This window comes from Sarcophilus harrisii, chromosome 4, assembly GCF_902635505.1.
Source record: "Sarcophilus harrisii chromosome 4, mSarHar1.11, whole genome shotgun sequence".
Lineage (NCBI taxonomy): Eukaryota > Metazoa > Chordata > Mammalia > Dasyuromorphia > Dasyuridae > Sarcophilus > Sarcophilus harrisii.
The window spans coordinates 297,318,695-297,341,996 of NC_045429.1; the positions used below are offsets into that span (position 1 = coordinate 297,318,695).

General features: G+C 36.2%; 1 protein-coding gene across 1 annotated transcript in view; it reads right to left on the bottom strand.

Moving 5' to 3' along the window:
• The window catches only part of DNAH9 (dynein axonemal heavy chain 9), a 479,597-nt gene that overhangs the window by 373,421 nt on the left and 82,874 nt on the right, over positions 1 to 23,302 (bottom strand). Inside the window, exons 7-9 of the mRNA XM_031965533.1 lie at positions 22,270 to 22,437; positions 15,056 to 15,172; positions 13,817 to 13,967 (exon numbers count right to left, since the gene is read on the bottom strand). Of these exons, the coding sequence (XP_031821393.1) occupies positions 13,817 to 13,967; positions 15,056 to 15,172; positions 22,270 to 22,437 (436 nt within the window). The remainder of the gene's footprint in view (positions 1 to 13,816; positions 13,968 to 15,055; positions 15,173 to 22,269; positions 22,438 to 23,302) is intronic.

Here is a 23,302-nt window from a genome sequence, read left to right on the forward strand (position 1 = left end):
TATAAAATGTTATATAAAATGCTAGTTATTATATAAATGGTAGTTATTATTATTATTTATCTCACTGTGAGATTAGCATTCCATAACATGTGTGAGCTCCACAGGAATGGCTAGAAAGGCAGAGAAGAAAATGACTCTGACCGTAAGGCTTAACTTTAAATAAGAGGTGGGAGATAGGAGAGGATGTCTTGTAATGCCAGAGAAACTGAGGCAAGACAGAAATTAGGTTTTTAATATTTTAATAGTAGAGAATTTAGGCTAGCTGGGCAGACAAGGCTCTTGCCTGAAAGATATCTGACCTCTAGCAATGAAAATACAGACCTTTTATAGGGGCTCCAGCTATAAGGGAAACAAAGGCAAGGGGGGGGGAGAACATTTGGTAAGTCATGATTTCAGGAAGGACCATAAATTCTGATAAATTGGCTGTCAAAAGCAGGAGACAGAAAGTCTAAGCCAAAAAGATACTGCTCCAGATAGGCCATCTGGAGTTTTATGATTCTTTGAAATGTGAAAGTGGCCAGAGTTTCAAGGTCTCACTTCTCTCAGTCTGAAGAGCCAGGAAGTGTGGATGGCCATAATATTTTATTCAGGGTATAACATACTAATTCAGGGAAACTGAGGTAAGGAAACTGAGGAATTACAGTCTCAACTTCAGAAATCAAAAATCAGGAGGCATGGAAAATACTTATTATAAACTAGAGTGATAGCTCTGACAGAAAGACCCAAGCACCTGCACCGGGAAGTTTAATTAAAAAACCTGAGAACATGTTACTCTGTTCTTCTAAAAGACTTATTGCCTAGGAATGAGAATCTCCTGCTTGAGATGAGAAGCCTTAATTAATGTAAAGATTTTGTAAGGAACAAAATAGATTACTAAAAAAGAGAAGCCAGTCTTCCTCCTTTTCTCTTACCTAGGACAGTTGTTGGTCCTATATCTGGGTTGGCTGCTTTCTTCAATAAGCTATAAAATACTTTAGACTTTTAAACTGAAATAAAATTTGTGGACCTCACAGTTTTCATGAGGAAGAGATAGAAAAGGTTTCAGATGAAGCCAGAAGCTGGAAATTAAGAAAGGCTCCATAGACATATTCAGTAGCAGTGCATAGCAAATTGCATATCCAGTAGAAAATCAGCTAGTAGAATTATATGAAGCAGAGACCACATGTACATTTAACTTAACAATTAAGCAGTGGGTAGCAGATCCCAGCAGGGGACAGGTGCTGGAGGAATAATACACTGACAATACAAAAAGACGTCAGTAGCCCTAAAGCATCAGAGGTGTGAGTTGTTGTTCCACCTATGGGATCAGACTACATTACCCCTCAGCATGTGTGACTATAGTTGTTCCCTAGGTGTGTTCACTCAGACCACTTATGGGGTGTGCATTTGTGGGAGACGGCGTTTTTTAATTTTATGAGAGGAATGTGTTATTGCTATATTCCCTAGTAGGCCATTTTATTAAATGTCTAAAAATTAAACTGTGTCCCTTAAATAGACATTACAAGTAAACACATCAGTTGGGGATCCTAAATTAGCAGATACCGGTCCATAATATCTTGAACCTGGGCCCCTTATAGGTATAATCACAAGTTCTAAATCACAGGAAATCAATGTGATACAGCAGAAAGAATGTTGGATATGGGGTCAGAGGAATTTGATTCAAATTTAGATTTTTCCATCTGTATGACCTTGGGCTACTTATTCAAAATCTTCTGTATCTCAGTTTCTTTATCTGTAAAATGAAAAGTATCCTTCCTGCTTGAAATCAATGCATATGGAATTGCCAATTTTCTAAGAAACAGCACTCTGCATTACCAGAGCACTTTATAATTCTCAAATTACATAAATATATTATCTCATTTGGAAGTGGGAATCATGTCTGCTTCTGTTTACAGAAAGCTAATCAGATCTAAGGAGGGAGAAGGAAGTCTTTTATGCATATGTATATATGTTACATATAACTCATTGTTGCTCCTGAAAGCAGCTAGAAGCAGGATAGTTAAAAGCTGAGCTAAAGAAAATGAAGAAAAGTACAAGGAGGAAAGAGATAAAGAGGTTAGAAGTGATGGAATGGAGAGTCTTTCCTTTTAAAAGATGTTTTATTTCAAGTATTGTATCAAAAAAAGGAAAGAGAATAAGTTTATTTTTCTACCATTGCATTGATCTTGTCTTGCTTTATAATAAGGTGTAACTTTTAGGATATTTAAGGAAGAGGACAGATTAGGAGGGATTTTTCTTTAAAATTCTGAGGTGAGATTTGAAATAGAGTGAAAAAGTATTATCAGTTTACAAATAATTACTGCAGTAATTAAAATGGTTTAATTCACAAATATATACTTATTAGGGGTCTATTATGTGCCAGTGATTGATACAAAGGAAAAAGCAAAATACTCAATTTTATTGGTTCAAAAAAATCTTATATAAATTTTATTCAAAATGTTCAAATTGATCTGTTTTATATGCAAGGTTTCTAAAACCTGGTTTCTAAACCTGGGTTACTGAGTCTCTTAACACAGTATGCTATAAATCATTGTTATTAATAGTAGGCTCTTTAAAGTGAACTAATAAAGCAGAAGAGCCCTGGGCTTGGAGTCAGAAAGAACCGAATCCAGACTTAATCTCAGATACTAACTGTTTGACTCTGGGTAAGAACCTTATTAATACCTGTAGAGGGCTGAAACTCTTGAGTCATTGCACTGAGGTTGGTTCAAGCACTTGGGGCTAATTACTGATTGGACAATACTCTATGGATATATGCTTGGAAAATGGTCCTTTCCACTATTCTGTGCTGGCTCAATGATTGGAGGGACTATGGGGTGGAGTAAGACAAGCCAGAGTCACACTTTTGGGTAGACGAGGGAGAAGTAGGTCGTGGAGATTCTGCTTCCATCGTGTTCAACCCTGCGTCTAAAGACCAAGAATAAAGACTAAGGACTTTTGCTTATCCTGACTCTAGCTGATTCTGGGGTGTCTGGGGTGCTAGCATAGTCGTCATATTTGGTGCCCAATGTGGGGCCAAGGATCCTAACTTCACTGAAGAAGTCTCCAGTGACCAGGAAATAGGGTGAGTATTTTAATAGACAAATAGGGAACTTACTTTGTTAAGGGCTAAACTAGTAACCTTTTCTAATTGCAATGGGGCAGATATTGGGAAAAGATTCTCCCCCAGCCTCAGCCCCACCCCCAACCCCAACCCTACCCCAAAGGAGATCTACAGGAAGCATACTCAGATTGATAAAGAGACAGGGCTTATTTAAGATTTGGGAGCAAATTGATGGATTCCTGGATACATTAAAACACGGGTCCTCAAACTACGGCCCGTGGGCCAGATGCGGCAGCTGAGAATGTTTATCCCCCTCACCCAGGGCTATGAAGTTTCTTTATTTAAAGGCCCACAAAACAAAGTTTTTGTTTTTACTATAGTCCAGCCCTCCAACAGTCTGAGGGGCAGTGAACTGGCCCCTTATTTAAAAAGTTTGAGGACCCCTGCAAATGTATATCCCCTTGGTTCTTAGGAGAAGAAGAGATAAGCCTAAATAATTGGAAACTTGTAGGAGATCAAATATGTGACTATTATAATGATAATGGTTAAGAGTCACTTTCCAAAGAAACACTATATAAACAACATAATACAATTGGCCTTAAAAAATCCTGCAAGTTATAGAAAAAAGAAAAGTTTTCAGAATGGCCAGATGAGGAAGTAAAAGGAAAAAGAGGAGGACAAAGGAGGGATTAAAAGCGATATCTCCAGGGGGGATGGGGAGTTAAGTGAGGATGAAGGGCGTGGTGAAGGGCCTGGTGATTCTTGCTCTCAAAAGCAGCTTCAACCCTGCCTAAACCAGAACTGGTTCTTGACATGCCCCCATCAACTTCACCTTCCGGGATGGAGGGAGGAGTAGTGGGAGGGGCAGTAACACCACAATCACCTTCCCCCAAAAATCACCCACTCCTATGACTAGATTGCAAAAGGTAGTACTTAAAACCATGGAAGAAGGCCAGAATTTAAGTGATTTGCAATTGGAGATATATCCTGTGATTCAGCAGTTTAACTCTTCAGGTCAAGAAAATAGAAGATACACTCCTTTTGATATAGAAATCCTCAAAGACCTGAAAAAGGCTTGCACTCTTTAGAGGGCTACATCAGCTTATGTTAAGATGTTATTACAGAATTTGGCTTATGAAGTCTTAACCCCTAGGGACTGGAAATCTATAGCAAGGACATGCTTAGAACCTGGACAAAACTTGTGGCTTTCTGAATATAGTGAGCTCTGTAGGATACAAGCCCAACAAAATAGTGATAGTGGAGTTAATCCTCTAATTACCTGTGACCAACTAATAGGTGTAGGTTCTTATGCAGAAATTTCAGTATGGATTAATTACCCCTTAGCAGCTTATGGGCAAATTGCTGCTGCTGCTATTAAAGCATGGACTTCACTCCCCAATAAAAATGATAAGGGTGAAGCCTTCACAAAAATAACACAAGGGCCAAATGAACCCTTTGCTGATTTTGTGGGATGTCTGCAGACTGCTGTCATATGAACTAATGGTGAAAATGCAGTAACAGACATTATGAAAAGGCAACTTGCTAAAGAAAATGCTAATGAGGTTTGTAGAATACTAGGACTACGCAAGGATGCTCCTTTAGAGGAGACCATAAGACACTGTGCCACAGTGGGCACAAATGCCTTTTATAGCCAGGCTATGATGCAGACTTCCCAAGATCCGAACATGGAAAGATAGGATTCCTTTTGGCAAGGGAATTCCAGAGAGATTCATCAGTGCTTTCAATGTGGTAAAGTAGGGCCTCTGAAAGCTCAATGTTGACATAGAGATAGAGTGAGAAAACAGGGTGGGAGAACAAGACCCAGAATCCTATGTCCAAAATGCTACAGAGGCTTCCATTGGGCCTCAGAATGTAGACTGATTCAGGGAAATGGGATGAGGGGCCTAGCCCCAGGGCCCAAGATAAAAAATACTTGGGGCATGATGGCAGCCAATGCTATACCCAGAGAGTGCCTAAAAGTCCAGTACCCAGACATGACCAATCAGCCAGGAAACCATATGATGGGAGAAAAAGATTATACAATCAACTAGCCAGAAAGCAACCTGATGGGAGAAAGGGATTACAATTGGGGAGAGTAGAGTTGTATATAGCTGGGAAAACTGTGATACTTGAGTGTACTTACAAAACAGAGTTTATCCATACACTGATGTGGGAAACAGGGGAATGTGTAGATAATATCCCAGTCACTAATACAGGTAGACAATGTGTGACTGATCACCCAGGAGAAGTAGTAGCATCAGGTTTACTGATACAGACTCCTAAGAAGCAATCTGGTGATAGTTGCATAGATTCTGACTCCAAGCAAAAAAAATCCGGAATATACTGGACAGTAGCTCTGACATCTGACCGACTCTCACTATCTATATAAATGGCATACCATTAGAAGGATTGCTAGAGACAGGTGCAGATTGTACAGTCATTAGAGGTGCCAACTGACCAATCACTGGCCAAAGATTAAGGCAGACATCTACATATCTGGCATAGGGGAATCAACAGCAGCTGAAGTTAGTGCTTACCCCTTTGAGATAGATTTCTGAAGATGAAACAGGAGTTTTTGCTCCTTTTATAAAGATCCCCATCAATCTGTAGGGAAGAGACATTTTATAACAATTAGGATTAAAAATGAGTACCTTAGTTTTTAAGGCAGGGCTGCTGTTGAAGGCCTGCCAACACTTTCACCTGTTTCTATCCAATGGAAAACTGATACACCAGGTGGATAGAACAGTGGCCCTTAGGTAGCAATAAATTTCAGGCCTTATTAGATATAGTACAGGAGCAACTTGACTAGGACACTTACAACCTTCTCTAAGTCCTTGGAATTCCCCAGCATTTGTTGTAAGAAAGAAATCTGAAAAATGGAGGATGTTGATTGATTTAAGAAAAGTAAATGAACAGATGGAAACTATGGGTACTCTTCAGTCTGGGCTTCCATCTCCTACTCAATTGCCTAGAGAATGGCCTCTTTGGGTTATAGCTTCTAAGGATTATTTCTATTCTATCCCTCTAGATAAGGAGGATATGAAAAGATTTGCCTTTTCAGTGCCCAGCGTTAACTTAGCTGAGCCTTATAAAAGATATGAATGGACAGTTTTGCCACAGGGAATGAAAAACAGCCCTACTATGTGTCAAATGTATGTTGCTGCTGCTCTTACTCAACTAAGAAAAGCATTTCCAAAAGTAATGTTATTACATTACATGGATGATATATTGGGATGTGCACCTGAGGAACAAATGTTTGAAGCATGTCTACAAAAGACCATGGGAACACTAAGGTACTACAAATTTCACATAACTCCAGAAAAAATCCAAAAACATGCTCCTTTTCAAGATTTAGGATATGAAGTATATCCTAAGGTGCTCACAGTACACAAACTTTCCTTAAGAACAGAGAAGCTAAACACCTTAAATGACTTTCAGAAATTGAGAGGAGATATCCAATGGATGCGTCCAGTATTAGGCTTGACTACCTATCAATTACATTTTATTACATTTATTACATTACATTACATTTTAAGGGGAGACAGTGCTTTAAACTCACCATGCCAGCTTACAAAAGAAGCTCAAGAGGCTTTGAGAGAAGTTGAACTGGCTTTATCCAATGTGGTTGAAAGAGTCACTCAAAAACCCTTGGAAATATCAGTTTTTGCTACACAAGAGACATTCACAACAGTCCTTCATCAAGGAGACAGTATGATGGCGTGGGTGAACCTCCCAGCACAACCAGAACAAAGCCTTACTCCTTACCCAGTGTTTGTGGCTAGAATTTTATTAAAGGCCATTAAGAAAGCAGTATAATTATCTGGGATAAGACCTGACAAAATATACACATTTCATACTAATGCACAAATTAATGTATGCTGTGAAACCATCCCAGAGTGGCAAATTTTATTAGCCATGGCTCCAAATTTTCCACATGGGTCTCCATTAAAGATAACCAGACTATTACATAATTGGCAATGGATTCTTGAAGAGAAGGTTTCTAAAGTTCCTCTTAAAGAACCAATTATCTTTACAGATGCATCCAAACATAATATTTGTGCTGTATACTCTTGTGACTTAACTATAAAAGAGTAATCAGAACTCCTTTTCAGTCCACTCAGCAGAATGAATTGTATGCAATCATTCTAGCTCTCTTACTTATTATCCAGGAGATATAAATATATCTGATTCGGCCTATTCAGTAGGTGTGGTACAAAGAATTGCCACAACCCAAATAAAATTTGTAGCCTCTAATATATATCAGCTCTTTAAGGAACTTCAAGAGCAAGTGAGAAAGCATCCAGGTAAGATTTATATCTTGCATGTCCACTCTCATAGTGGACTTTCAGGTCCTATTTTGATGGTAATTCAAAGGCAGATAGCCTTCTAACTATGCTGGCCAATACTCCTTTATTTCAAGAAGCCAAAAAATCTCATTTTAAATATCATCAGGCTGGTCAAGCTTTATGTTTGCAATTTGGAATAATAAGAGAAGAAGCAAGGAGCATAGTAAAAGCCTGTACAGCTTGCCTTCCTTTTCATGCTCCTACACTGCCTCCAGAGAAGAACCTTTGTGGTTTGAGACCCAGTGAAATTTGGCAAATGGATGTGACTCATTATAAATCTTTTGGTCATCTGTTTTTTATCCATGTTGTGGTAGACACTTTTTCAGGATTCACTTTTGCAATACCAGCAGCAAAAGAGACAGCCCAAGTGGTCACTGAATTCCTTATACAAGCATTTGCAATTATGGATGTGCCAGAAGCCATAAAAACTCTAGACAATGGACCTGCATATACTTCTAAACATTTTGCACACTTTTATGCACAGTATAAGATTTTACACACCACTGGCATACTCTTAGAGACATTAAGATGCTTCTCCAAAAACAAAAGAAAGGGGGAGCAACAGGTAACCCTAAAGAACTTCTAAATCTAGCTCTTTATACTATTAATTTCTTGATTTTTGACAAAGATGCACTGGCTCTGGCAGACAGGTTTTATAACCCACCAGAAGGCCAGTGTCCAGTGTGAGCAGCTCCACTATCTTTAGATAATTGCCAGGTGATGTGAAGAGACCCAGAATGTGGTGAATGGAAGGAACCAGACAGGTTAACTGCTTGGAGGAGAGGGTTTGCTTGTATCTTCACAGGTGGAGAAGGAATCTGATGGGTGCCAAGGAGCTGTATTTGCCTTGTCTATCAGAAAGAGACGGAGCAGACCTTTGAAACAAAGGAGAAACCCAAGCAACATTGGATGGTTCCACTGCTGACTGCGCCCACCACTGAATGAACATGGCAGTTATGTGGTTTGACTCATGGACATCAAAAATTGTTGGACTTCAAAACCCTCAAGAATCACTGGATTCTCTGAGACATAAGACTGTTATAGGACTTCAAAACCATCAGGAATTATTGGATTTTCTGAGAAATGATAAGACTGTTGAAGGACATCAAAATTTGCTGGAATCATTGGATTCCCTAACACATAAAAAGACTGTTGCAGGACTTCAAAAACTTGTGGGGATCATTGGATTCCCTGACACATGAAGCAATGGGCAACAGGTTGGTTTTGGACTATTTGTTGGCTGCTGAAGAAGGCGTGTGTGTAACTGTTGTTTACATATCCTCCTTCTAGGATTTCTGGAAATCTCTTACAATACCATATTGATGTATATTGTTTGTTATATCATTACCGCATGTTCAGTCCATGTTTGTTGCACCACATTGAGCCTGCACTGGTTGTGAGAAGAGTCATCATTAATATCCTGTGCATTACTGCTATGTGCTTGTGTAATACTTCCCATGCTGATGGGTTTGTGCATACCTGTTTCTAATAAGACCCTTCAGCCCAGAAACCCGTTAGTAATCTCCACTTCCCTTTGGTGCTTTTCATCTCCCTTCCTGAGATGTTGGGGAGGGTGTGATCATCTCCTTTTTAGTGCTTTTACCTCCTTTCCTGAGAAGTCAGGGAGGGCGTGATCACCTCCTTTTGGGGGTTCTCACCTCCCTGAGTGGTCAAGGATGGCGTGACCACCTGTGTTCTAAAACAAAAGAAAGTGTGGGATATAGAGGGCTGAAACAGTTGAGTCGTTGTACTGAGGTTGGTTCAAGCACTTAGGGCTAATTACTGATTGGACAATACTCTATGGACATATGCTTGGAAAATGGTCCTTCCCACTATCCTGTGCTGGCTTAATGATTGGTGTATACAGAGGATTGTAAGAGGGACTAGGGGGTGGAGTAAGACTAGTCAGTGTCATACTTTTGGCCTTAGACCCTTAGAAGTAGGTCACGGAGATTCTGCTTCCATCCTGTTCAACCCTGCGTCTAAAGACCAAGAATAAAGACTAAAGACTTTTGCTTATCCTGACTCCAGCTGATTCTAGGGTGTCTGGGGTGCTAGGGCCATCATCACAAATACCTACTTTACAAAATTCCTATAAGAACCAAATGAAATAATACTTGTTAAAAGTCTCTTAGCAGAGTACCTGGCACACAGTAGGTGCTATATAAGTATTTCAGAATCTTAAAGACAAAAACATGGTCTCTTCTCAAATGGAATTCATTCTAACGGTGGAACTAACAAGCAAAGTACATATATATATATATATATATATATATATATATATATATAAATTATATAAAGTGTTAATAATAAGTTAAAGTTTAAGAAAAGGCTTTAATATTGGAAAGAATCAGATGAAGTGGATTGGGAAACTCTTCAACAGAAGGTAGAATTTAAACTTAATCTTGAAAAAAGCCAAAGAAACCAGCAGATGAAGGTGAGAAGAGATAGCCTTCAAGCCATGGGAAATAGCTAGTGAAAAGGCACAGCCAGTAGAAGGAGTGAAATGTGTGAGGAACAATAAGAAGATTAGCACTATGGTTGCCTAGAGAACAGGGAGGAAAGTAAAGTGTAAGAAGAATGGAAAGGTGGCAAGAGGTCAGGTTGTGAATGACTTTAGAAGTCAAATCTAGAATTCTGAAGGTAATAGGGAATGACTGAAGTTTACTGAGCAGGGGGAAGAGAAAATGACATGGTCAGATCTGCAATTCAGGAAAATCATTTGGGCAAGTGGAATGAAGAGAGACTTGAGAAAGGGAGAGAGACCAATTAGAAGGTAACGGCAATAATTCAGTTAGGAGATAATGAAGACTCGCACCAAGATGGAGGCTGTATGAGTAGAAAGAAGGGAGTACATATAAGAGATTTTGTAAATATTGAAATGACAAGATTTGTCAACATATTAGAGTGAGTGTGAGGAATGAATTGAAGATGACACTGAGGTTATGAAGTGACTTAGATAATTTTGGTACTTTCCACAGTATCGGGAAAATTCAAAATAGGGGATGTTCTGCACCTAAGAAAATTAGTTGTCTTGGACTTGTTAAGTTTCTTGATGAGAAATCCTGTTGAGATGTCTAAGAGGAAGTTGGTGATGTGAGAGAGGCTAGAATTGGATACAGGGGTCTGGGAGTCATTTGCCTAAAGATGAAAACACTCCATGAGAACTGATATAAACAGAAGAGGAACCATTTATCATATCCTCAAAGAATGCCCCAAATGAAAGCTTCTAGTAATGTCAGAATCAAAACCCAGACTTCCAGATCAAAGAAAATATTGCAAATAGCCAGAAAGAATGAATTTAAGTATCAAAGACCTTTAGTCAGAATAACATAAAAGTTGTCAGACACTATAATAAAGGACAGAAAATCATAGAACAAAACATCCCCAAAAGCAAAAAATAAAGGGCTTTTATAACCATAAATCACATACTATAATGCAAAATGATAATCATTTTACAGAGGAAAAACTGGAATTTTAGGGGCTTTTAAAGTCTTCCTCATTAAAAGATCAGAACTTAGTAGAAACTTTGAAATGCAAATAGAGGAATTAAGAGGCAGATAAAAATTTAAATGACTTTGAGCATTGGAATAGGCCAAAACAATGATAAAATTCTTATATTCCATTAGTGTAGTAATTTGTCAAAAAAAAAAAAAAAAAAAAAAGAAAATGAGAGTACTCTAGCATGACCTGCTCTTTGCTCTTTGTAATCATTATTTCCCTATCTAAATGATTGTCACCTTTTATTATCCATTTTAGAATTTTTCCAAGAATTGAAAGCAAGATAAGTGGCCTATAGTTTTTAGACTCTATTTTCTACCTTTTTTAAAATTGTAAGACATTTGTCCTCCAATTTTCAACCTCTCCTATTCTCCATCTTTGTTGTGTTATACTGAAAATGGTTTAGCAATCAGATCTGCCAGTTCTTTCAAGATCTGAGGATGTAGTTCAAGTGACCTAAATTCATTAAAGGGAAGCTGGTGCTATCTTTAAATTCCTTAGTATCAACTCCTTTTAGTAAATTTTTGGTCATTTTCAATGTAAAAGAAAACATTCTCTTTGTCAAAGGAAATAGAAGCAAAATGAGAATTGAGCAGTAAATCCATCAATCAACAGATTTATTAAGGATCTATTGAGTATCAGGTACCATGCTAAGCAACGGGGGAAATAAAGACATGTTCAAAAAAGATATCTGTTTAAAAGGAGTTCATAGTAAATTGAAGGAGACAACATACAGCTATGTAGAAATAAGATCTCTATATAGGATAGATTAGGGATGGTCTCAAAGTGAATTATGGAGAACAGTGAAAGGATTCTTGCTCAAGATGATCCTTTAGCTGAGATTTGAAGGAAGCCAAGGAAAACAGGAGAAAGAGATGACGAGGAAAAAAGTTTCAAATTTGGGGAATTGTCTGTGAAAGTGCTTGGTTGGAATATGGATGCTCATGGAACAAGAAGAAGACTAATTTCACTGGATTGCATAAGATGTGGATGGGATCAAGATATAAGCATGCTTAAAAAGTAGGAAAAGGCCAATTTATGAAGGGTTTTAGACTCCAAATAGATGCACTGTTCTTTTTCTCTTCTTAGTTATCTGAATCCCATCCATCCCAAGCAAAAGTACTATGTCTGCTTCAATCCTCTTTCTTCTTCTAACATAGTTTTAAATATTCCTTTTTTGTTGTACTTAACTTCCTTCATCAGCCTCAACTTTTTCTGAGTTTTAGTGATTCTGTTTTTAAAGGTCCATACTATACTCAAACTTGTCCAGTGACCTGGACTCACTTTAAAAATCTATACATTTCTTTTTAAAACTCAAAATTGGTTGGGGAATCTCCTATACATTTATGTCTGTCTCATCAAACAAATCCCATTTTTCTTTCTAATTGAAATTGTTTCCCCTTTGTGTGTGTTTTACTCTTGACTATCTAACATCCCTCCTGGTTTAATTTCTCCTGTATCACTTAATACTAATAGAGCCTATTTTTCATAGTAGACACCGAAATTACAGATCACTTGGAGAAATAATCACTTGATGTTTGAATAAGGAAAATTGTTAAGTGACAACAATGTCACAATTCTATTACTGAAACTAATAATTTAAGAAAGTCTGAAGTATTTTCATAGCACATCAAGGAGCTTGAATCAGAATGGAGAAAAACACTTCATAATATTTCTCTGATAATATCCAAAGTAGCCAACTGATTACTTCTATAATCATTTAGATACAGTGAACTTGGGAGTAGAAGAAAAGTATGAGAAGTAATTCTGGCTGCAATTTTTTTTTGACAGCACAGTCTCACTCCCAGACCCAACATCATTAGAGTCCTAGAACTAGACTCAGTTCTAATTTACTGATCAGAAAAACTTTGAGCAATTGGAATAGCAATTGAGGAATAGGAAAATTTTCATCTTAATTCAGAAATTGTGGCTACCTTCTCTTATTCTTGCAATTTTTGTTCTTTTCAGTATATTATCAAGACCTCTACTGACCAAAAACAATGAGCAATCCATGTGCTCGTTTTAGACACAGATATGGACAATTTACTGGTTCTGAGATACTCAAGAATTCAAATAAATGAGAACTGTACTTACTAGTGAATAAGACCTGGAGAGGTGAAATCTGCCCCTGTCCGGCCTATGGATCCTTTGCTTCCAGGCACAGTAGGCTTGACCATTTCACCTCCTGAGAGTGCTTACAAAAGAATGTCTATACATACACTGATTTAGGAAACTGGGGAATGTGTAGCTAATATTCCAGTCACTAATACAGGTAGACAATGTGTGACTTATCAACCAGTAGAAGTAGTAGCATCAGGTTCACTGATACATATTCCTGATAGGCAATCTGGTGATATTTACCCAGATTTTAACTCCTGCAGTAGAATCCAGGAATATTCTAGATTGCAGCTGTTACAGCTGATCTGCCTATGCCTCACTATCTATGTAAATGGCATACCATTGAAAAGGATTGGTAGAGGTGCCAGTTGGTCCAGTCATTGGCCAAAGATTAAGGCAGACACTTATATGTCTGGCATAGGAGGATCAATAGCAGCTGAAGTTAGTGCTGCCCCTTTGAGATGGATATTTGAAGGTGAAACAGGAGTTTTTACTCCTTTTATAGTTGAAAAATTCCCCATCAATCTATGAGGAAGAGACATCTTATAACAGTTAGGATTACAATTGAGTACTTCGGCTTTTTAGGCAGGGCTGCTGTTGAAGGTTTGCCTGCACTCTCACCTGTTGCCATTCAAGGAAAAAGTGATACACCAGTGTGAGGTAGAACAGTGGCCCTTAACAAGTGAAAAAATTCAGGCCTTATTAGATATAGTATAGGAGCAACTTGACCAAGGACTTAAAGACATTTCAAAGGTCTAAAAGAGGTAGCAGAACATTCCTCAGAATTTCTTGAAAACTAAGATCATACCAAGTTCTGACTCTTCCTGGACCCGTTGATAATAGATTGTTTTGATGGAATCCAAGTCACTGTTGAACATAGTGATCAGGATAGGGTATTTATCATATGCATCCATGGCTACTACTGGTCTTTCAAGCAGACTTCCAAATATTTCAAGCAGCTGCAGAAAAAAGGTTGAAATAAAGGAAGGAAATACAAAGGATTAAAAAAAAATCAATTCCAGGAATTCTAAAACTGCAACTCTCAGTCAGGGGTTTTGCTAAAGTGTGGCATACCTCTAAGACTCAGGAAGAGTCCTGAGGCATTTTAAAGCTTTCCTGAAGTAACTACAAATTCACAAGAGGTACCAAGAAAACATAATTTCCTTGAAGAAACTCTGATGTTTCTGATTTTATCTTGGAAGAAGGTACAAACCAAACCAAAACAAAAGCTGGTTGCTTGCAACTGCTCTCATTTAAACCCACATGTTGGGATGGTCATAAAAAATCCCCAATGTCTTCTTCCCTGGGCATAAAACTGTGGATTGGAAGATTCCTTGCAGCTTTGACCGTGGCACATCAGAACTACTTATGTCCATCTTCTGTCCAATAAATAGTCATGAAAGCTAAGTTCCTTATTTTATAAATGAGGAAACTAAGGCAGAGTCATTAAGTGACTTAGCCAAGATAACAAGTGATAAGTAAAATAAATGAAATTTTTTTCTATTCTGCCACACTGCCTTTCTTCATCATATTAAGAATCACTAGTGTCTGGATATTGCCCACAGTATATGTCTCTCTCTGTTTCTTTCTTTGTTTTTTCTCTCTTTCTGTCTTTGTCTCTTTCTGTCTCTGTCTTTGCCTGTCTCTGTCTCCCTCTCCCTCCCCTCCTTCCCTCCCTCCTTCCGTTCTTCTCTCTCTCTCTCTCTCTCTCTCTCTCTCTCTCTCTCTCTCTTTCTTTCTCTCTCTCTTCATGAGTAACTTTCTACCTGAATATGAGGATTGGACCAACTGAAGAGGGTTTTAGAGAAAACTTTTTCAGCCACATTCAGAATTTTCAGGATATTTCTATACATCCAAAATAGACTGAAATAGACTATACTTCCAGCTCAAAGAAACCCCAATTATGCCCTTAACCAGGAGTCTTAGTGGATTAGGAAATCCTAACATTGTAAGAACACAATAATGACACAGACACTCCCTAACAGGGTCTTCTGTATAGTATTTGAATATCACACTTGGAGATGATTCCTTAGCAACAGATACAGACCTTAAAAGCATGCTCTAAGCCAGGTGTATCATCAAAAGCTTGGACAAAGACCGTCCCTAATCTTCGATCCAAATCTTCTACTTTCTGATTAAATTCAGAGACATAATTTTCAAATTCCTGAAGAGACAAAAAGCATAAACAAAAAAATTAATAATGAAGACGATGATAGCTAATATTTATATAGTATGTTGAAGCTTACAATCATTTATATACATTATTTAATTTGATACTCATAACAATCTTGTGAAGTAGGTCTTAATAATCACATTTTAGATGAGAAACTTAGGCTTAGAGATGTTATGCAACTTACCTAGGGATAAAGATCTAATGAGCAGTATCCAATGCAGGATTTGAACTAAGGTCTTCCTAACTTTATTCTCTTGCTTACACATTATATTAAGGATTTCTTAATTTTCCCCAAACTACTATAATATGGCATGATTTGGTTTTTATTTATATATATGGCAAAACTTGAAAATAGATGAAGTTTATATTTGGAATACTCCTACTTTCACTTCTGTGCCCTCTTCTGACCTTTCTATCACATAGATACCTCCTTAGGAGGTCCTTTTCCTGCCAGTCCCACTCCCATATCTCACTCTATGGCAACCAAGACCTGCTCTATTTAGCAGTTCTTCATTTTCCAAAATTAACTTTTCATCTTTCCTATCAATCAAAACTGCCATTCTTTCACCAAAAACTACTCTTAGGAGTAAATCAATGTGACCAAAGTAATTAATATTATGACATGAACAGCCAATAATCTCCATTAACTGCATCTGGGATAAACCCATATTAGAAAGGATAGTTATTAACCCCAGATTATTGATGTCTCTACCTTTCTTTTTCTCTCTGAATCTGCCTCTTTCTCTCTATATCTCTTCCCTCTGTGTGTCTTTTTCACTTTCTTACCCCTCCCTCATGTCTTTCTTTCTCTATCCCCCTCTCCATTTTCTCTATTCCAATTACTACCACTCTTTTTGAAGCCTGTATTATTGACCAAGTGGTCAACTACTTCAATAGTCTACTAATCAATCTTTCTTCCCATACAATTACTCTTTCCCCACTCCAGTTCATCTTTCCTATTGCTGCCAGATTCAACAATTTAATTTAGTAAGCATTTATTAAATTCCTTTCATGTCTTAGGAACTATACCAAGGTTAGCTAGGGTAACAAAGACAAAAACAAAGAATTCCCTATTATCAAGGAACTTACATTCTATTAAGAGAAAGGGACATGTACAAAGATAAATAAATACAAAATATTTCATTAGGTAAGAGGGGAACAGTGAAGACAGAAAAAAACACTTAACAGGTGGGGAAAATTAAGAAAAGCATTTAAGGGATCTAGGGACTCTCAGAAGTGGACAGGCAAAATAATATTCTAGGCATCGGGAAAGGCTTCTGTAAAGGCACAGAGATGGGGCATGGAATAGGGCAGTAGTCCTCAAATGTTTTGATCTCAGGACTCCTTTATATTTTCAAAAATTATTGTGGATAATATCTATTGATATTTACTATATTATTATGTTAGTGTTATTAAGAAAATTGTTTTGACCTTGCAGACTGCACCTAAAAGGGGAACCCACAAGGATCCCTGGACCACATTTTTAGTATAAAATGGCAGAATTTTAAGTTGACCAGTTTTAATGGTTACATAAAAAGCATGAGGAGAAAGATGAAATAATCCTTTAAAAAGTAAGGTTAGAGGAAGGTTTCAAGGTTTTAATTGACAAAAAATAAGTTTACATTTGATCCTAAAAGTAAAAAGGAACCATTGCTGTTTATTGATCAGAGAATTGTATGCTCAGAATTGTGCTTTATGAAGATCAATTTGGCAGCTGTATGGAGGATGGATTGTAGAAAAAACTAGGAAAACTGGAAAATCATTTGGCAGAAATCAAGCTTAGATTAACACTTTATACTACATGGTAGAAGAAGCTTTAAAAGATTTTGCAAACTTATTATCAAAGGCCATACAATTTTCCAAAACAGACAAGAACTTTGCTCAACTGTAATTAACAGTTTTCAAACAAACTGTAATTAACAATTTTTAATCAAAAGGATAGAAAAGGTCACAAAAGCTAAAACAAATAATTTTGATAGCACAAAATTGTAAAGATTTTGCACAAATTAAATCAAATACATGTAGGATAAGTAGGGAAATCCCATGAGAAAAGGCTTTGTGTCAGTTACTTAAGTTATAGAGAAAGTTAACAAAAATATATGACCAAGAAGTCATCCCAGAATGGTCAGGTGTTTACTAAATGGGCTTGATCAGAGGCATGGCAAATTTGGTGCCTCTGACCAAGCCTCTGTCTTAAAAATGAGTTACTAAGGTCCTGAGTGGTTAAGTGATTTGCCCAAGGTCACAGAAATATTAAATTGCAAAGCCAAGATTTCAACCTGGAGCCTTTGACTCCAAATATAGCACTTTTTACTCTGCTATATACCTAAAGAAGATCAAAGTAGGTACATATATACCATGATATGCCCAGTTGCTCTTTTGGTAATAGCAATGAACTGGAAATTTGGGAATGGTTAAATATACTACAAGAGAGGAAATAATGGAATATTATTATGCCTTTAAGAGGTGATGAATATTAGAAATCCCGAGAAACATGAAAAAAGTCACACAAACTAAATATAAAGTAAGCAGCATTAGAAATTAATATATACAATGACTACAACAATCCCCTTGTAAAAGTAATTGCCATGTCTTACTAACTCTATCCCTATAATATTGCTCTTATCTATCCCTTTATGTCTAGCTACAGTGCCACCATCACAGGACAGGACCTCATCACCTCTAACTCAGATTATTAGTCTCCTAATCAGTCACCATGCAATTCAAATGGTTTTGTTTCTTACTTTTTTATTCTATTTCTGATCAACTTTTCTATCTTTTGCACCAGTATGAAATACTTCTGATTATTATGTTTTATCATATAATTTGAGTTCTGGAAGTTCTATCCCTGCCTTTTTTTTTCAGTCCCACTTATTTTCATTATTTCCTTTGAGATTTCAGATTTTTGGCTCCTTCAAATGAATTTTGCAATTATTTTTTCTAGCTCTATAAAGAAACCTCTTGGTAGCCTGACATGGAACTACATCTATAAAATTACTTTATGAAGTAATATCTTAACCCTATTGCTATAGGAACTAATATGCATTTGATTAGTTAAGTAATTATTTCTCTAAATAATGTTTTGTAATATATATTTATATGTATATATATTTGTAATTTTTGCAATTTGTATTTTTTGTAATTACATACAAAATTGTAATTACAATTACAAATTATAAATTTGTAATATAAATATTCTTATCTTTATAGACTGAATCCCAGATACTCTTTTCATTTTGCAGTTGTTTGAATGGGAATTTGTTTTTGCTTTTTTTCTTTTCTTTCCCTGTAGAGGATTGAAACTCTTGAGTCGATGCATTGAGATCAGGACAGCCAAGCATTTGAGGCTAACTATCGAATGGACAATACTCTTATGGGCATATGCTTGGAAAATGGCTCTTCCTACTGTCCTGTGCTGGCTTGATGATTGGTGTAGACAGAGGATAGTAGGAGGGACTAGGGGGTGGAGTAAGATTAGCCAGAGTCACTTTGGCAGTGGATGAGGAAGAAGGCAGTTGCAGAGATTCTGCTTCCATCCCCTTCACTTCTACCCCTAAAGATCAAGAATAAAGACTAAGGACTTTTGGTTATCCTGACTCCGGCTGATTCTAAGGTATCCTGGGTGCTAGCACGGTTGCCACATCTCCCAATTCTTATTAATCCCAGTATCTTTCTCCTGATATTTTCTTCAATTTGTACTGTTTATATCTTGCATGCACATATTTGTTTACACAATGTCTCCCCTTCTTGAAAGAACTTCTTGAAAGAATGAAATGCTTTTTGTCTGTTGTTGTTGTTGCTATTGCTGTTTTGAGGGTTTTTTTTTGTTTTTTATTTTTGCTTTTTAGTATCTCCAGTGTATAGCACTATAAAAAAAAGTAAAACCACTATCTTTTCATGACATTCTGATAAACTAAAATTAGAGTCTTAAATCCCTCTGCAAAATCATAGTAAACTAGATGGTCTCAATGACCATTATAACAACTACTTATTATTAGAAAAGAGACACTGCAATTTTACCTTAAAAGACTGCTTTCACAATTCTAAAAGTCTTTGTTCTCTTCCTAGCATTTCTTGAATTGAACAGGGAATGGTTTGTTTTTCTGATGATATATCCTGACAGGCATTTCAAATAATCCTTTTTTACTCTTTTCTCCTTTGACTGATCCTCTCTTTCTTTACTCTTCCTTCTCTTGTTACTTATCTATTCTAAGATTCTGCAGAATGCTGGTAATTGACTATGTACTCTAAGTACATGAAAGGATATAAAAACCAAATCTGTATCCTATGGAGCTAGATTTCTTATTAGTGAGAGCGGATTTCTTAATATATAATATTATATATGATCAGTTTATTTATTTATTTAATAGGCTTTTATTTACAGGTTATATGTATGGGTAACTTTACAGCATTGACAATTGCCAAACCTCTTGTTGCAATTTTCCCCTCTTTCCCCCCACTCCCTCCCCCAGATGGCAGGATGACCAGTATATGTTAAATATATTAAAATATAAATTAGATAACACAATAAGTATACATGAACAAACCGTTATTTTGCTGTACAAAAAGAATCAGACTCTGAAATATTGTACAATTAGCCTGTGAAGGAAATAAAAAATGCAGGTAGGCAAAAATATAGGGATTGGGAATTAAATGTAATGGTTTTTAGTGATCTCCCAGAGTTATATGATCAATTTTACTAGAATATATTTATGTAGAGTAAGTAGGCTTTGATCATTCTTTTTTACTTCTTTGTTGTAATTTCATCTTTCTTTTATTTTGATAATGAGATTTTCCTTTTAGTTTTTTTAAATGAAGTTTTTCAAAGGCTTATCAATTTTCTTAGACTTTCCAAAAATTTGGCTTTTATTTAAGTAATTCAGTTTATTTTTTCTATAATTATTTTACTTCCATTTTATCTCTTCTCAAAAATTAACATCAGCATGGACCCACACTTAACACCGTATACCAAGATAAGATAAAAATGGGTTCATGATTTAGGCATAAAGAACGAGATTATAAATAAATTAGAGGAACATAGGATAGTTTATCTCTCAGACCTATGGAGGAGGAAGAAATTTGTGACCAAAGATGAAGTAGAGACCATTACTGATCACAAAATAGAAAATTTTGATTACATCAAATGAAAAATCTTTTGTACAAACAAAACTAATGTAAACAAGATTAGAAGGGAAGCAACAAACTGGGAAAACATTTTCACAATTAAAGGTTCTGATAAAGGCCTCATTCCAAAATATAAAGAGAATTGACTCTAATTTATAAGAAACCAAGCCATTCTCCAATTGATAAATGGTCAAAGGATATGAACAGACAATTTTTAGATGATGAAATTGAAACTATTACTACTCATATGAAAGAGTGTTCCATATCACTATCTATCAGAGAAATGCAAATAAAGAAAACTCTGAGATACCACTACACACCTGTCAGATTGGCTAAGATGACAGGAAAAATAACGACGAATGTTGGAGGGGATGCAGGAAAACTGGGACACTGATGCATTGTGGGTGGAGTTGTGAACGAATCCAACCATTCTGGAGAGCAATCTGGAATTATGCCCAAAAAGTTATCAAACTGTGCATACCCTTTGATCCAGCAGTGTTTCTACTGGGCTTATACCCCAAAGAGATACTAAAGAAGGGAAAGGGACCTGTATGTGATAAAATGTTTGTGGCATCCCTGTTTGTAGTGGCTAGAAACTGGAAAATGAATGGATGCCCTTCAACTGGAGAATGATTGGGTAAATTGTGGTATATGAATGTTATGGAATATTATTGTTCTGTAAGAAATGACCAGCAGGATGAATACAGAGAGGCTTGGAGAGACTTACATGAACTGATGCTAAGTGAAATGAGCGGAACAGGAGATCATTATATACTTCAACAATGATACTGTATGAAGATGTATTCTGATGGAAGTGGATTTCTTTGACAAAGAGACCTAATTGAGTTTCAATTGATCAATGATGAACAGAAGCAGCTACACCCAAAGAAAGAACACTGGGAAATGAATGTAATGTTTGCATTTTTGTTTTTCTTCCCAGGTTATTTTTACCTTCTGAATTCAATTCTTCCTGTGTGCAACAAGAGAACTGTTTGGTTCTGCACACATATATTATATCTAGAAAATACTGTGACATATTCAACATATATAGGACTGCTTGCTATCTAGGGGAGGGGGTGGAGGGAGAGAGGGGAAAAATCAGAATAGAAGTGAGTGCAAGGGATAATGTAAAAAATTATCCTGGCATGGGTTCTGCCAATAAAAAGTTGTTATAATAAAAAAATAAAATTAAAAAAAATTAACATCGGGGCAGCTAGGTGGCACAATGGATAGAGCACCAGCCCTGAAGTCAGGAGAACCTGAATTCAAATCTGGCCTCAGACATTCAATACTTCCCAGCTGTGTGACCTTGGGTAAGTCACTTAACCCCAAAAAACCAAAAAAAATAAAATAAAATAAATAAATAATGTTAATATCTAACTTTAAAAAAAATTTCATCACTTCATTAATCTCTTTCTTCTAATTTTTCATTGTATGTAGTTCTTTAGGTATCTCCTAGAAATGTTGTTAGCCTTATCATTATCTTTCATATATTTATTATTTCTATGATTTGTGTTTTGATCTACTCATTATACAGTGTCATTATTAAGTCTCCATTTAGTTTTGTATCTTTTGCTTGTTTTTTTATCAATTAATTTTTTTTAGTGTTTATATACTAAATAAAAGATAGCAAAAAGGCAATTAGTTTTTATTAAATGCTTCTTATATGCCAGGCATTGTGATAACCACTGGGGATACAAATAGAAGTAAAGAAAAAGACAGTCCCTGTCTTCAAAGAGTTTACATTTTAATAAGGGAAAACAACATACAAAAAGATAGCTGAAAAGGGAACTGGGGTTCTTCCTCACTCTGGCAGTGATCTATGATCATAAGCAGTATTTTAATGCCTTTATTTAAAAATACTGGAAAGTTTTCTTTTATTATTTCCCAAAGTATAGTTTGTAGGGTTATTGTGTCAGATTCTTTTGGAACACTGGATATGAAACTATGAACCTTTTGCTTACTGTGTGTGTAGGGTCCAAACAGTCATAGGAACATTCTGAAACGATTTTATACACATTCTGGAATTCCTCATACATGTTCTGCACTTGTTGACTCAAAGTATTCCCTCGAATTCCACTGAATTCAATCTTCTCTAGCTTGAGAAAATCCCAAGCTGTCTTCAGAAGATTCTGTGGAAATAGTAAGCATTGGAATAATTAAAGACCATTAACAGAGATGACTGGACTTTTATTGGATGAGAAAAAGAATAAGGAAGCTAGTTATCAGGAAAAATCTGATAAATTAGAAATTTTAGAAATACTACAAAACAGATTTAGCATCAGCAATTCTTGGTTACTGCACAAAGAAAGGCAAAATGAATTAAATCCACAGAAAACTATTTTTCCATTAGAGTAGTACAACATTCTATATTTACATATTAAAAAAAGGGAATTCAGAAAAGAATGGTGGATTTCAAAAGTGAGTAGCTGGGTAAGAAGATTCTGTTTAAAATTAAAATTTGGATTTCTATATGGTTTAAAGTAAAGAAAAGGCAACCTTTTGCTTAGTCAAAAGCATATAGCTAGTAAGAGTTGATAAAAATGCTTTTACCTTTATCCAACAAAATAAAAAAAAATGGAGAGTGGAGAAATTGTCTACATATATACAATAACCAATATACCCTAAAGTGTAAAGTGTAGGAGAAAGATAGCAGTTATATTAAAAAGTTTACAGGAGAAAAATAATTACAAAAAATAAAACCAGCAACTGAATGAAAAATAAAATCTTTAGATTAAAATGTACATACATAAATGAACAAATTATTAGTGATGAAGAAAATGTACTATACTTTCTAAAACACTCAAGTTTCTCTCCATTCACGGAATCACATCTTTAATTCAAGCCCTCATCACTTTTTGCTTAAACATTTAAAAAAGGACTCCAAATTGGTCTTCCCATCTTCCCATTGGCATTCCTTCTCAAATGTACTCTTTCTCTTCTTCCACACAATTGTCAAGGTGATCTTTAAACACAATCTGATCATATCAGTTCCCC